The following is a 15,018-nucleotide window of genomic DNA, read 5'->3' on the forward strand; positions in this document are numbered from 1 at the left end:
CGTCTCTGTCGGTTTTTCGCAAGTTGCAGGATTGTCAAGAGTCCGCCCAGTGGCCCCCGGGAACAACAATCCGCAGCACTTAATCGGCGCCGATCCACCATCTGCGCAGGAGATATCGCCCTCTGCCTGAGTTTGGCACCATAGTGACACAGGGACGGCGACAGGTGCCCGTTCGTGGAAACCAAGCTTCCTGTAAGTATATCTAGACCGATGCAAAACCAGAACTGTTTTTTTTCTTCCTTTCCCGGCCGCGGTAGATGAAGACCTTCTGGTCTTCGCGCCTGCCAGCGCGTGAACCCAAGGAGGACGATTTGGACGATGCAGATATTCCGCTACTCGGCCACGACCTGCCGGTAGCTGCTCCCCGGCTGCGAAGGGCGGGTGCGACATCGTTGTCCATGTGGGCGCTGGCGCTGTGTGTGACAGGCGCATGGATATTGGGCATTGTTATGGGCGGCGTGGGGTCTGCTATTCTGGCGCGAAAACCGGAGGAGGCGAGAAACACTACAACTACCAACAAGACCACCGGCACCGCCCGGCCGCCGCCGCATGTCGCTGTATTATCCTCTCCACCGACGTCGTCGAGCTTGGTGTCATCTGCAGCAGCGGTGACAGCGGTACCAGATCCCGAAGCTTCTCTCCGCGCTATTGCTGCTGCAAGCGTAGACGCTCTTATCGGCCGACAGTCGTCCACCATCGCTCAAGCCAAGGCCCGATATATTCTCAGAAATAATCGTTCACCCCCGCCTTCCTTCCCACAATGGTTCGACTACGCGCACGAGCGGCACTGTCTAATCGACGAATACGACCAGGTTTATTCGGACTTTAAGGTCTTCTATGACATTGCGAAGGAGGATCAGGGGTACTTTCGACGAATGGCGGAGAGGGCAGCGCGGCAGGTGAGTCACCGTTGGCCAGGCTAAATAGCAGCTGACTGACTATCTCAGATCGAAGGTCAGGATGCCTCGATATCGAGGGTGGACGTGAAGACTGGGTGGCCATCGCTTCACGGGCATACCGCGTATGATTCCTTTTGGCCAAATACCTTTCCACGTGTGCGTTTTCGCTCTGCGTCTTCCTCTCGCTCATCCCGCCTGGCGGTAGTTTACCAAGATATTCGGCAACATGACGTTCCTCGTAAATGGGAGAGACGAGCCGCGCGTGGCGTTCAATGCGCGAAAAATGGACGCTTGGTCTCGCTTCAGAGATACTAGGAGCGGGAGCAAGCCACATAGTGTGGAATCGGGTTATTTTGGGTTGGCGCCTTCCCCTACGGCCCCGTGGTTTGCAGAGCAGGGGTGCGAGCTCCCATTAGAGCGTGAGGGCATGATGAAGAGCGCCAATCCCTGGAGCGGCTGTAAGTGGTTTGTCTGTTCTCTTTTTCCGTGACTCAATACTGCGGCTAGTTATGCTCTCGTCTGTAACGCCGGCATTTAGCACAGAGCTGTACCCACTCCTGAGTATGGCAAAGGTGTCGCCTTGTTTCGCCGACATCCTCTTCCCAACCGAGGTACTCTTTAACCATTCCTCTGTTTGGATCTAACAGCAATCAGTTCTACTACACGTATTCATGGTGGTACCAGCCCTTCTATTACCCCGACCGCGTCAAATGGGAAGACAAACTCGATAAAGCCTGTACATATGCAACTGCTCATGATCTTCTGTGTTACTCACCTTCTCTGTAGATTGGCGTGGCGGCGCCACGAGCGGCCGCATCCTCGACAACGCGACCTATCATTCGTTTCCCCGCTTCCTTCTATCCAAACTCTCAAAACAACACCCCTCTCTGTTGGATGCGCGAATAACGACCTTCCCAGGAGACACCCACTGTCTCGGCACCTGCAACGCGAGCGCCGGTCGCTGGTTTTCAAGGTATTACCCCGCCTTTTCCCGTTACAATCACTCATAGTGATTAATTGTAGTCTACCATCTTCAGTGAATTCTTTAATCTGTGGGTCCGCCCGTACGAGCACTACATCCCCGTCCTCGCCGACCTGTCGGACCTTGTGGAGAAGATTGAGTGGGCGAACGCGCACCCTGAGGAGGCACGCCTGATTCAGCTGCGCGGGCTCGAGGTCGCGCGACGCGTCTTAAGCGACAAGCAAAACGACTGTTACTGGGCAAATGTGTTGATGCACTGGGAGGAGCTGATGGTGATGGGTAGGCAGGATGAAGGGCCTGAGCCGGGAACAGTGGGCCATCATTTGTACAGGTAGACTTTCCTTATGATTATTGGGACTGTGTAGATATCGATAGGATAGCTGTATTTCTTACTAGTAATGCTCTGCCGGTGTGTATTGTACTACTTAGAATTGACTAGTAGACTGCAATCGTTAGTCAACGAAGGCTTGCATGGAAAATTCACATCCTTATATCAAGTTGTCATGATATGCTATGGACCAATAAGGGTATATTTCTGAAATGACCCGGCCAGTGTGCCAGTGTGATTGCTGCTTACTGTGTTTGCCTGCAAGGAGTAACTTGAAGCCTGAGTATCTGGGAAAGCACTTGAATTGAAGTAACAACTTGAATGGGCCCGGGAAAAGAACACGGTGTTGACTTGAAAATCCGGGTGTCATCCGACTGTAACATTTTACTAGTACTGTACTTAGTCGTCACCTACAGCGGTTTCATCAAGCTCAGGCGAAAATTGGGACCCAAACTCACCCATAATCATCGCCTTGTCACGGATATTCCGTCCCGGCCCGGGCCCGGCCCCAGCCGTGACACTCCTCCGTCCCTCTCCACGATCAGTCATCTCCATCTGCGGTGTCCGTTGTGGCTGCTGACCGACACTCCCTCCTGGTGACGGGCTGTCCCCCTGCCACAGCGCAGCCTCTTGGTCACGCTCAGCAGCTGCCGCTTCAGCCGCAGAAGTGTCGCCCAGTCGCAGACGGGTGCACCAGGTGTCCGGGACTGCATGCGTGTCAGTATTGTGAGGAGATTTTGAGGCCTCAGCCCTGGCACCTACATAGATTGAGGACGTGGCGTAAACAGCAATTGGACTCCGTGCTGCGACTGCAGAGCGCTTCATAAAGTTAGCCTTGCTTTGACGGTCAACTAGTTATGACTCACAGCAACAGAGACAGCAAGAGATACAGCAATCGAACAAGTCGACTTGTCCAGACATTGTCGAATGCAAGAGTGCACGATAATGAGTCGGGGGTAAAAAGCAAGGGGATGGAGACGACAAGCGTCTGGTGCACGTTCTTCAATTTGGGGGGATTCGCGTTTCAGCGCGGCGCGTGTGAAGGTCGACAAGCTTTTTCAATGCGCGGAGGAGGAAAGCTGTTAAGTAATAGTAATCACCATGGAAACAAGATTGAGTCCTGAGATGACTGCGCAGAACTAGAAGAAAGATATCTTGTTCTACTTGGAAAAACTCGTGCGAGCGACATGGAAGTGAAATTTGTAAGATGGATAACTCATTCAGCACGGCTAACACCCGAAATGCAGGACTGACATCGCCTCGACGCTGCCTTCATTGAACTGCGATCGCGTCAGCATTACACGAAATACCGGTGGTGTAGACATTCACCAAAACCCCAAGAACATTGTTCTCGTTCATATGTACCTGGTGGAAGATGCGCTTTTCGTCTGAGGTTATCTCGATGTACTCGAGGTCAGAGAGGACCGGAGGCTCTGTAAAGGCGGAAAATGAATTGTATGATATGGCCGGCGGCTGATCCGATGCTGGCACCCCCCCGCGAGTTGTGCGTCCAACAATCCGCAGCGTGGCCCCGGTCAGGAGCTCAAAAGCGCCGTCGGCGCTGCCGATGATGGGAATCATACCCGGGCCCGTTGGGTGTGAACTTGTGTCGTTCAAGTGGCCGCTGGTTTCACTGGTATTATCGCTGGAAGGGCGCGACCAAGGGGCGGCCTCTTTTCTGACACGTCGGATATTCCACCGGTTAAAGTCGAGGACGGTCAGCGGCGCGCCGGTCCATTCTTCCTCCGCGTCTGCTGGGGGGCGAGGTACGCAGACAAGTCGCTGGCCCCAGCACGACATGAATTCCAGCGGCATGAGCTCCAGATCCAGGAATCGGGTACAATAAGGCAGCCAAAGGGCAGGTGCGAGTTCTCTCCGTCCGTGGGTGTCATGCATGGAATTAAGCCATGGTTGATTGATTTCGAGAATGGCCAGCAATGCCGTTCGGCGAACAACAAATCCATGAAGTCTCTCCAATGGGTCGTCTTCATCGTCGTCGAGCACATCCGACCCAGTGGCATAGGAAAACAGAATGAGAGACTCTTCGTGGAGGGAGTGAAACTGGACGGGAGGCCCAAGGTAATCTTCAACCTTGCCCTTGATTCTTTTGATGCTACGATACGTGGGGGGGCTCGGAGAGCAAGGAAAGGGCTGGAAGGTTGCATTGAATGTTCCGCCGATGATCCCTAGACCCGTTTTGAGTGGAGGTAGATGGAAAGAAACGATATTGGATGGTAATATGCATGGCGCTGCAGAGTCCTGGATGGATGGAAGCTCAGGCAGGCTAATAACATCCAGGGTATTACGGTCTGTGTTGGGTATGGCAACGATGCTGGAGGTCAAGAAGACACCGGCAATGGAGCCGCATACGAAAGGTTGCTGAAGTATTCTCGTCATACAAAGTTCAGGTGAGGGTGAAGACGAGCAAACATACAATGAGCTGTTGGCCTGTGTGCCAATCAAACAACCGCATGAAAGCACAACTTGTTTCGTCGGTGTAGAGCCAAAGAGCAATCATGCCTCCAACAACCTGCGTCCGGGATTCAACAGGACAGTCTTCGTGGACATCACAGATGGTTATGGAAGGCACAGCTGCGCCAGGATGCCGCTGACCGGTGGAAAATTGCAATAACTCGACGCCAACAGCAATTTGCGATGGATTGTTGGGATGCGGAATGCTAAGGTGGCTCCCATTAGCACAACTCGTATGATTCAGCCTGTACGCACTAGGTAATTACCACCAGCAAATCGTTCTCGTCATCGGCAACGACAAAATCGATTAACGGCTTTCCCGTAAACAATACGCGCCACTCAGCTGGATCCTCGGAGCCCATCGTAGTTGAGAGATACTTGAGCCGGGTTACTGTTGAGGTAGATTGTGGAGCAGGCGGCGGGTTTACATTTGCCGATAGGCTATCCCCAATAACAACTCCATCCGCAATCAACTCGTATATCTTGACACTCCCAGCCTGAGTGGCATTTAAGAGAATCGGTGTGAATTTGGTGGGCATGAGTCCCATCCAGCCGCGTTCGCGTATTGCGAGTTGCTTTATGCGCTGAGCTGTAGACGTGCTTTCCGGTGCCTCACATTCTTCCTCGAGGCCGGCCAGGTCGAGCTGTGTTTGGTAGGTGATTTGAATGGAAAAAACAATTATTTTCTTCAGCCGTTGATTTCCTGTAGCGATACACGCAACCAGGTCCTTGGGGCTCAGATAAAGAAGGCATGACTGCAGGATTTCGGTTGGGAGATCGAGAAGATGCATAGAAAAAGTCACGCTGACCAAGGCAGTCACGTTGATCTCTTCTGCGGATATCGAGTATTTCCCCGCTTGTTCTCCGCCTCTACCTACACGCTGAGTAGGACTCGGAGCAGTCAATGCCGGTTGGACTTTCGAGCCTGCTTAACCTCACAAGTAAGAATCATTGTGAAATAAGTTATTCTCATTGACGTCGCGGCGGGCCCGTTGGCTCACCGCCTAATATTCGGAGTTCACAAGTTATTCTTGTGTTATATACCTGTTATAGGATGCATACACTGGCGGGGCCGAACAAAAACACCACTTCAACTGAACTTGAAGGCGACGGACAGGAGGAGCTTGAGGGGTTGAGTGGCAGGGAGGAACACGTCCCTGATCTCGGAGCGGGGTATATAAAGCTCTTACTCCTCCAGGACCATCCGCTCGTGCGTACTGGGCTTCAGCTTCCGCCATGCAACTCTCTGTCGTTTCCTTGGTCATTGCCGCACTTGCGCCTCTCGTCTTTGGTCAAAGTTCGGGGAGCTCTCTGTCGGCCACGAAGAGCAACTCTGCCGGCGCCGCCAATCCCAGTGCCAGCGCCAGCCTCGCAGCATTGACCCCCTGTGTTATTGGATGCCTAACTGCCGCCGCCGTGGACACTCCATGCTCGACTTTGTGTGTCTCTTTCCCACTGCGTCCTCGGCGACTTGAATCCCAGCTAACATTGCTATCACACAGCACAAATGTTACTTGCGCCTGCACCAATGCCGATTTCCAATTCAAGGCCACGTCCTGTATGCAAGGCGAATGCAAGGCCGAAGAGCTTAGTGCCGCAGTTGGAATACAGCAAGCTCAATGCTCTGCCTGTAAGTTATGACCGTCTTTATTCGACCTACTCATTTTTTTAGTATCCTTGAGTGCGACTGCACCTCCCACGGCCACCACGCCGTTCTTGCCGTCCAACTCGGCCGCTGATATCTCCGTGTCTGGCGCTGCATCGGCTCCAGGCTCTGGCGGCTCACCAACGAGCACTTCACCATCTGCCGGTATTCCTGCCGCGTCAAGACCTAGTATCGGTGTTGTAACCGTATTTGCGGTGGGCCTAGCAGTAGCGCTCGGTGGCGCACATGTTCTCTAATCCACACGCCCATCGCTCGTTACTTTCTATATCTTGTGCTCCCATACCCAGAAATGTCAAGCTTGCTGTTTCTTAACTTGAAGTTCGACCCTGAGTTCGTGACTATAGCTATTTGAATTCGATATCCGTACAAGAGCACTAAACTTTAGTACACCTTAACAAATTGAGCGTACCACCGTGCCCCGCGTGGGACCTAGGCCATTATTACTATTATTACCACTGCATGGGATCGGCATGTTATTATTTGAGTTTGGGCAAGATTGCGGCCGAGCAGAAGAGATCGCGATCGGGGCTTCAGAAATATACTTTCACTGACTTGATCCTTGATTGATTGTAAGTAAGACCCATAGGCATCCGACCATAGAGTCGCTCACAGTCTCTCATCGAGTCGCAGATTCGACCTTGAGTTGGTGTACTAGTAGTGCTAATAGCCTGCTACCTGAGTGATGATTGCATATTAGGCGGGACTTGGATATTGCGCCCACATTCTGCTCGACGTCAGAGAAGACTTGATGCAGGAAGCAAGAGCAACTTCTCAAGAATGCACATCGATATCGATACTGGTCTGCAAGCCGATCATAAATTTTGGTGCACTTTTCATGGGCGTTGTGGTTAGTGAAAGCCCAGATTTTTTTCATGGAGTTGGGGGGAGTAAGGACTCGGAGGTGACTAAGACTTTATAAAGACTTTACACGATGCGGCAACGGTTTTTTTGGCTTCAGCGAACACCGGAAGAAGGCACTAAGAAGGTCTGTCACACAAAACGTAACATGATGCGACTTGTCGCTCACCAGCACTTTTAAACCAGCGCCAGCTGAGACCCCCCGTTGTGCGGGTCGCTCTCCTCCTACCTCCACCTCCATCCTCTTCACTGGTGAGCGGCATCTTTGGCTCTCTTGTTCTTCCTTCTTCTCCCCCGTTCTCCCCTTGGTCCTCTTACCACAGTGGTAGCTTAAACGCGACCCAAACCACGACATAATACTACCTGCTCTCGTTGCATGTGTATCATCTTGTCGAGACACGTACTCACTCTGGTCTCCGGCTTTTCCCCCTCCATTCGCCGTTTATCTTTCTTTTCTCCTTCTTACGCGCATATACCGTCTCCCTCCCTCGTTCTTCTCAGCCTCACTTGCATGCACCACTGGCAGTTGTTTCCAGAGCGTCTTCTACTCCCAGGTCTTACAACCTGGTCCACTCGCTCATGGAGTATATCTTGGAAAGATTCATGCCCTCATCGTGCTTCATAATTCCTTTCTATACCGTCTCCAAATTTTTCCGTTGCGCTCAAGCTTACTCCTGCTTCCTTCGCCCGACATTTTCTTTTAACCTTTTATTGGAGTAATACCATACATTGCTGGATTCGGCTTCCTTTTGTCGCCTCTTTCTCGGCCAGTTCTTAACTTTTTGCAGTTATCTTCCATTTTCAAGAATGCAGCAACAGCAGCAACAATCCCAGCCGTCACAATTTCTCTCCCTTTATGACCGAAGCCCTCAACCACGCCCTTCGCCGGCAAATTCGACCATGGCTTCCATTTGGGCGCCGCAACCTCAGCCCAGCGAAGTTACATGGCCACGTGCTATAGAGGCGTTCGCTCGTTGCGTGCCCCAGTCAAGAGAGGACACCATGGGGAACGTCGAAGCCTTAGGTCCTGCCCGAAACGCTAGTGGCTTTATTGGAGGTGGACCCGCAACCCCAGATCTACGTGCTGACAGTGTGCGTTGTCTATCTTTCTTGTCGTTTCTCGTCGCTTATGGTGATTCGCTAGCATGTCGAGCAACTTCTTCGGACACTGAATCTTAATTCTCCCGAGCTTCAACCTCCAGTCGTAGCCAGCTCTTCTCCAAAGAGCGTGGCTTCCGCAGAGAGCAATCGCAGTCGTGGTGGCCGCGGGAGACCCATACCTACACCACTTGACCTAAGCTTTGGGTCCAACTCCTCGAAGTCAACATCTAATACCTCGGCATCCATTTCGATGACAAGCGGCTCTATGACCACATCTACCGAAAACTCCTCCCTTCTATCAGTTTCGCACTCAATCGAATCAGTTCATCAGCAGCAAGATGGCATATTCGCGCCGACAACCACTACAGCTGTTGCGTCGTGCCCAGACTCGCCAGATACCGACTTTTCTCCTCTTTCATTTTCATCCGCTCTTCTCACTCCTCTCGACTCTCCTCATTCGCACTCTCCCATTCATGGTGTTACTGCATTCCACTCTCCCATCCGCGCTGCCCATTTGCACAGTCATGGACTACCTCTTCATTCCCCTACCCAGTCTTTCCAGCATTCACCCGCTCAATCCATCCCAGGGTCGCCCCACCATTCCCCCAACCAGCTGTTTGGTTTGGGATATGCAAAAGAGCAGCAGCGATTTGCGTATGGCGGCTATCGTGACGCGTTCAACTCCGAGCCGCCTTCTCCGTACGGTTCCGGAGTCAGCACTGCTGGTTTTAGCCCTGGAGCCTTGACACATCCGTCGTACAGCAGCCGATTCCTTCCTCTTCCTCCAACACCGCCCGGGGCCCCTATCATCCCACAGACTCCAATTCTCGAGAACACAATCCCCGCTAACAAGAGCGCTCTTTTTGCCGCCGACTTCGGGTCCTATTACCCGCAAGCTCTTTCTTCTGGTGGTGATGGTGCAGAGCATTGGATTCGTGGCGAGGTAGTGGAGCGTATTGGCAACAATACAAATGCAAACTCTGCTGGTAGAATGGGACTCGGCGGACTGGGTCTTGGGCTCGGAGTTGGATTTGCACAAGGCCAGCCAGTGAGGAATTTACGGCCTTCGGCACCTGTTCGCTCTGGATTTGTGGTTCCCTCCAGCCCCGGCAGTGCGAACTTTGGTCAGGATGGGTTTAATGTGGGACATGGACTGGGCGCAGATGATCTTCATGCCCTACGTGGGTCGCTCGTTTATCAGCAGCAACAGCTCGCGCAACAACAGCAACAAGTTCAGCAACTACTTCTCCACCAACAGCAGCAGTCGAATCTCGCTCAGCAACAGCAACAGGATGTCCCAACGCCCGTCAACGGGACCATTTTGAAAACGACTGATAATGGATTCGAGGGGCATGGGCGGCGCAGTTCTGACACATTGTCCTCTACTTCTGGGCATTCTCCTAGTGGTGGTGGATATGGTAGTGGGCGGGAAGGTCGCAATGGTACCAGCTCAAACGAAGTATGTTTCTCTTTGGATGCCTTTCTAAATAATGCTGATATCATTTTCTAGCCCATCAACTTCCTTTCTCTCCTACACCCGTCCTCTTCTCCTCCATATGCGACTTTTGTTTCTCGGATCATCAAGAATGCCGACCAGCAGGCGAGCATCTTTTTGCAGCAAAAACTCAAGGTCGCCGGTGCCGAAGAAAGAAGTCGTATTCTTGATGCTATATGTGCTCGTGGCGCAGAAATGATGATGCATCGGTCAGTGGAGCGATCTTCCTTCTTTGTCGAGGCTTATGTCTTTTCAGTTTTGGTAATTGGGCGGTGCAGCGCTGTCTTGAAGCTGCCACGACCCCCGAAGAAAGACGCAAAATTGTCGCCTGTCTTCGTGGTCGTGTCGTTGACCTCGCGACTAATTGTTATGGTTGCCATGTCCTGCAAAAGGCCCTTGACTGTGAGGAGGAAGAAGTTCGTCTGCTCATTGTGTCAGAGCTGCTTATGGGGGATCCAGCGCAAACGCTCGTGAACAAACACGCGTCGCATGTGTGGAGTAAGATTATGGAGCTTTCGTGGACTTCCCCTGCCCCACCTATCTTTGCATAGTGCGTTTTTTTTTCGCTCTTGTCTTTGCATATCAAGCTTATGACGTTATAGTGTCAATAAATCTTTGAAGGGGAAGTGGGCGGCTCTTGCCTGCCATGAGACTGGCTCGCTTGTTGTCCAGCATGCGTTCGAGAATTTGGAGGATAGCGCCAAGGAGGGCATTGTCGATGAACTGCTTGGTCAAGGTCCCGCTGTTTTTGGCGAAGTCGCCAAAAGCCAGTGGGGCTCGTATTGTATCCAGCATAGTAAGCTTCTGACCCATGCTACTCGTCCATTGCATCCTGATTGTTCGATCCAGTCCTCGAGCACGGTTCCGAAAAGCATCGCCAGATGGCGCTTGACCATCTTCTTGCTGGTCTCCTCGAGTTTGCATCGAACGAGCAGGGCAACAAGAGTGTGGTTAAAGCACTCAAGGAAGGAGGCAAGGACACGCTTGACAAGGTCGTTAAGCGGATGTGCGAGCCGGCCAAAGGGTTCGTTACTTTTGAGAATTGCTTCGTTGGGGCTGATATAGACCTTAGCGCTCGTCGGGCTATGATTGTCGACCTCGCCTTATCGCTCACTGGTAGCCAGCTGATCGCAAGTGTTCTTCCCAATGCCGACAAAGACCAACGGGCTGCCTTGTACGATTGCATTCGTGGACATATTGTTACTTTGCGTGGCTGCAAGACGGGCTCCAAAGTTATCTGGCTCTTCGATCGTATGGTGTGTGGTTCTTTCATCGGTAATGCATGCAGTTGAAGCTTTTCTAGCGCGCATATTATGGTTACTAGACCGCTTCCCCTTTTCTTCGCATTCTAAGGTTCGCACTCTTGCTCTCGAACTGTGCATAGACTGAGTCTTTATCCAGCTTATCCGACCTCGATATCATCGTCAATCTTTCTCCACATCGCATTGCATTCGATACGACCCATCATTCTCCCCATCAAGCACCAAAGCACGCATCTCAGTCTCCGGAGTTTTACCAGCAAGCCGATCCTGCCTCTCATATCATGAAATTAAAAAAGACGCTTCGCATATAATCTTGGAACTCAAAACCACGCCTCGATTTTTTCCGGCCAACCGCTTAATCCACCCCCCGCATTGCATACATACCATCGATTTTCCTGCTGCATCGTCCCCGCCTTATCTTCAACCAACTTTCGCCGCTTCTGCTCATCCATCCAAATTTTTCTTTACTTTTCTGCTTGGCATCGTAGTTCCCCGCATTTGTTCGGACATCGCATCGATACCTCCATACTGCCCACTGTTGTTGTACCTCCTCTCATCGCATACACATTGTAGCCACTACCACACTGTCTTTCTGTAGCACCGTAGTCGAAAAATCTGAAGTATACTTGTCATATGTGTGACGTCAGCTTTCCTTGCTGTTCTTCCCATTCATGTCGTCGCATGCATCTACCAGCCAACTGAATCCGGCGGGCGTGAACTAGCTGGAGAAGACACAAAGAACTGTTTCTATCTGAATTACTTATCGTCTTGGCGGCCTCAAAACCCCCAGACTTCGCACCGCCCGTCGCCGGCGCATTTCGGGTGTGTCCTGGCCTGTTTCTCTGCATTTGACAATTCACGGACATTCACCAAGGCAATCTACTCCGAAGAAAACGAGGGACTCCGCGCTTGCTGCTCCCAGGCGAGCAGCGTAACAACATATGTAAGATGTTCAGTTGTCAGTAGTCTGTGGACGTTCTGACCAGCGTTGAGTGCCCTCCGAAATGATCATGATGCTCAGGCTCCTGCGGCGTCATCTGAAGCTGCTGCTATGGTTTTAGTGCTCGCTGCGGATGCCGGTCTCTTGTTGTCTTCTCCGGGCAGACGACAGCAGTGAAGCCTGCGGAAAGTCTGTCGTTTGGAACTTGCTTCAAGCTCTTCCTAACCCAGTGGCGCTCATCGACCCGGACTTGGTCTTCGCAATTGTCGAACGAGAAACTTCGTCGTGCCGACTCGGAGAATACTGCCTCAGTTACTAGTGGCCATGGGAAGTTGCCTTGCGAAGGTTCGTCGCTCGAAAGCAATCCTCGTTAACGAAAACTATAGGAGGCTGGTCTTCAAGCTATTACTATCTCAAGTCGAGTTGTCGGTTTGTCTGCCAGTGCTTCGCTTCATACGAGTTGGTGCTGAAAATTGCGGGATAGACATGATGTAGAAGGGACAATATCACTCGGCACTTGGGAGTCTGGCTGGCAATGATGGTGTGGTTGATAACAGTTTGTCCGTCAGAAACAATAATCATGCAAAGGGATAGCATGTTGGAAGACAACCCTTTGAAAGACACGGAAGAGCAAATTTAAAACCATGCTTATGCGGCTCAGTTATGATTGTACTTCATTCAACAAGTTTATACCTATTTCTGTCGTAGATAGCAATGTGACTGATCTTATTCTCAAGCTTTCACGTCCATGGCGGCGACTCTGAGCAACGACGCGGATGCGGAACTTGTCTACAACTACCACCGGATGCACATGGCGCTGCCCGCTCCGCAGACCCCGCCGTCGCCGTCCTCCGCGATATTCGTGCTCTGCTCGTTCGACACGCGGGTCGCGGTGCGCGGCGCGGAGCTCTTCCTCGCCGGCCACGGCGCCCACCTCGTCTTCTCGGGGCACGTGGGCGTGCTGACCCAGGGGCGCTTCGGCGACCTTTCTGAGGCCGAGGCGTTCGCCGACATCGCGCGCGCGATGGGCGTGCCGGACGCGGCGATTATTGTCGAAAAGCAGGCGACCAACACGGGCGAGAACGTGCGGTTCACGGCGGCGCTGTTGGAGGACCTGGGATTGGCCGGGACGATCCGCAGCTTCGTGCTGGTGCAGAAGCCGTATATGGAGCGCAGGACGTATGCGACGTTCGTCAAGCAGTGGCCTGGGCCGAAAGAGGTCGAATTCAGCGTGACGAGTCCGGTGCTCGAGTGGAACGAGTATCTGGACGAGGAGAACACGCGGGAGCAGGTCACGAATGCGATGGTCGGAGACCTCGTTCGCATTCGCGAGTACCCGGCACGGGGCTTCCAGATAGAGCAGCACATTCCAGACGATGTATGGGAGGCAGGACAGCGGCTTATCGAAGCGGGTTACGGGTTACATTTGCCATAAGAATTGGGAGAATTGTAGGATTCAGGACGCGTTGGGCAAATGAATGTCGGTGGTAGGGGTGCCAAGTGCGTGAATGAATACAGCAGTCAGGGAGGAAATAAAAGCGGTAGAAGTACAAGGTCTGCGTAGTAGAAATGAGGCTGGCGCAGTGCTATGAGGACTATAGTACCAGTAAGGATACGTAACGAAATAAGAAAGGTAGGTCAAAGAGCAAAAGGCCAAGAAAGCTGGACCGTAAGAATCGTAAAGCGTCGGTAGCCGCTTGTGGTCCAGGATTGTACCGATTGCGCGAACAGGCTGTGCTGGTCCCAGGGGGCGCGGGGACAACACCGAGGGTGAGCTCCAACGCGAGCAGTTGCACAATGATAAGGCGAGCTTCGTTGTGAGGAGGCAGCCTACTAGTAGTTTCGTGAGATACAAACAACGAAGATGCAATGCGACAAACCCCCAATTTGGACCTGCCAACTGAGCGCTAAGTAGGGCCGCTGCAGCAAACGGGAACAGACTGGACTGGAGCGAGAGTGGGGAAGAAGAATGCCAATGAGGGGCGGCGCCAAATGCTTTCGCTGCTGAAGCAACCAAGATAATCAACCTGAATCGGTGTAACTCACAGCTTCTTGTGCTTCGACTATGCTGAACGGGACACTATGAAGCACATCAGGCGAGAACGGGGAGGCGAAGGCCATCCTTGACTAGTCCATCAGAGCGCAAGAGCCGGGTACTAGTACTTGTGAATTGAGCCGCTTGTTGTGACGGAGAAATGTGGTGTTCAGGACACTAAACGGGTTTCGTTAGAGACGATTGGGATGGGATGATGGTTGAATGCGACTTGCAGTTTGACCCGAGAGGGGGACACGAGTGAAGGAACACCAATCGACCGGGCCTTGAATTACGCGGAACGGTTTTTCTTCGAAGTAGACTCCCTTCGAGAGAGCTTGTCCAGGACAGCCGAGATGACTGCATGATGATCCACCATATGTTCGGGCGATGGGTCGAAATCCCGAAGATACGAACCCGCACCATTTCAGCACGGAGATCCTGGTCCAAAGGTAGATAGTGGGCGCCAAACGAAGCCACCGGCGAAGAGGTCGGTGCTGCCCTCTTGCCAAATAACGGCTTTTCGCGTCCCAGCGTTACACGACTACTTCCCGAGTTTGTGAAGATATATGCAGTCGGCGCCTTTTGTATCCGAATACGATGCATATGCAGAACGTGTCCGTCGGCTCAAAGGCATTGACTAATGAGACGACGAAGGGAGTGGTAGAGGGAGGGTCCCGGGCAGAACAAGGTATGCAGAACTTGCTATTTGAGTATTGAAAATGGGTCGACTCTATGCAGATCGAGAATCTGGCAAGTTGTCGGTTTTTGGTTTTGATATATCGCCAGCCGGGCTTCGTCATATCCAAGAATTAGAAAACGATGACAACAGCGCGGGTGAGCTTGTTTAGCTCCGGACACGAAAAATGCGGACGAGAGGGAGGTAGAGGAGGTCATTGAAATGAAGGGCGGTCGGCCTATTCAAAGCAGTCTCGTCAAAGGCAAGACACCAGGATTTGCAGGGATAAAACTTACAGTTAGAC

The 15,018-nt window shown here is 52.3% G+C and overlaps 4 protein-coding genes across 4 annotated transcripts; 3 read left to right on the plus strand and 1 right to left on the minus strand.

The window, feature by feature from the left end:
• Positions 1 to 257: 257 nt before the first annotated feature.
• Positions 258 to 2,055, plus strand: MIND_00641900 (CAP10 domain-containing protein; the record flags this gene model as incomplete). Its single annotated transcript, XM_037363155.1, has 7 exons — positions 258 to 899; positions 948 to 1,055; positions 1,105 to 1,357; positions 1,407 to 1,510; positions 1,554 to 1,635; positions 1,686 to 1,872; positions 1,923 to 2,055. 7 exons carry the CDS (start codon positions 258 to 260, stop codon positions 2,053 to 2,055), a joined length of 1,509 nt encoding a protein of 502 aa, XP_037221076.1.
• Positions 2,056 to 2,608: 553 nt separating this feature from the next.
• Positions 2,609 to 5,472, minus strand: MIND_00642000 (uncharacterized protein; the record flags this gene model as incomplete). The annotated part of the gene is made up of 8 exons (XM_037363156.1): positions 2,609 to 2,619; positions 2,668 to 2,916; positions 2,968 to 3,028; positions 3,076 to 3,262; positions 3,464 to 3,489; positions 3,539 to 4,588; positions 4,644 to 4,887; positions 4,937 to 5,472. The coding sequence occupies 8 exons, from the start codon at positions 5,470 to 5,472 to the stop codon at positions 2,609 to 2,611; spliced, it is 2,364 nt and encodes a 787-aa protein (XP_037221077.1).
• A 445-nt stretch (positions 5,473 to 5,917) lies between these two features.
• On the plus strand, positions 5,918 to 6,583 carry MIND_00642100 (CFEM domain-containing protein; the record flags this gene model as incomplete). Its single annotated transcript, XM_037363157.1, has 3 exons — positions 5,918 to 6,120; positions 6,184 to 6,311; positions 6,354 to 6,583. 3 exons carry the CDS (start codon positions 5,918 to 5,920, stop codon positions 6,581 to 6,583), a joined length of 561 nt encoding a protein of 186 aa, XP_037221078.1.
• A 1,429-nt stretch (positions 6,584 to 8,012) lies between these two features.
• On the plus strand, positions 8,013 to 11,374 carry MIND_00642200 (ARM repeat-containing protein; the record flags this gene model as incomplete). The annotated part of the gene is made up of 9 exons (XM_037363158.1): positions 8,013 to 8,297; positions 8,350 to 9,765; positions 9,817 to 10,010; positions 10,058 to 10,351; positions 10,404 to 10,597; positions 10,651 to 10,825; positions 10,874 to 11,057; positions 11,126 to 11,154; positions 11,203 to 11,374. The coding sequence occupies 9 exons, from the start codon at positions 8,013 to 8,015 to the stop codon at positions 11,372 to 11,374; spliced, it is 2,943 nt and encodes a 980-aa protein (XP_037221079.1).
• Positions 11,375 to 15,018: the final 3,644 nt, after the last annotated feature.

This window comes from Mycena indigotica (genome assembly GCF_014461135.1).
Source record: "Mycena indigotica strain 171206Taipei chromosome Unknown Mind.scaff0005, whole genome shotgun sequence".
In the NCBI taxonomy this organism is placed as follows: domain Eukaryota; kingdom Fungi; phylum Basidiomycota; class Agaricomycetes; order Agaricales; family Mycenaceae; genus Mycena; species Mycena indigotica.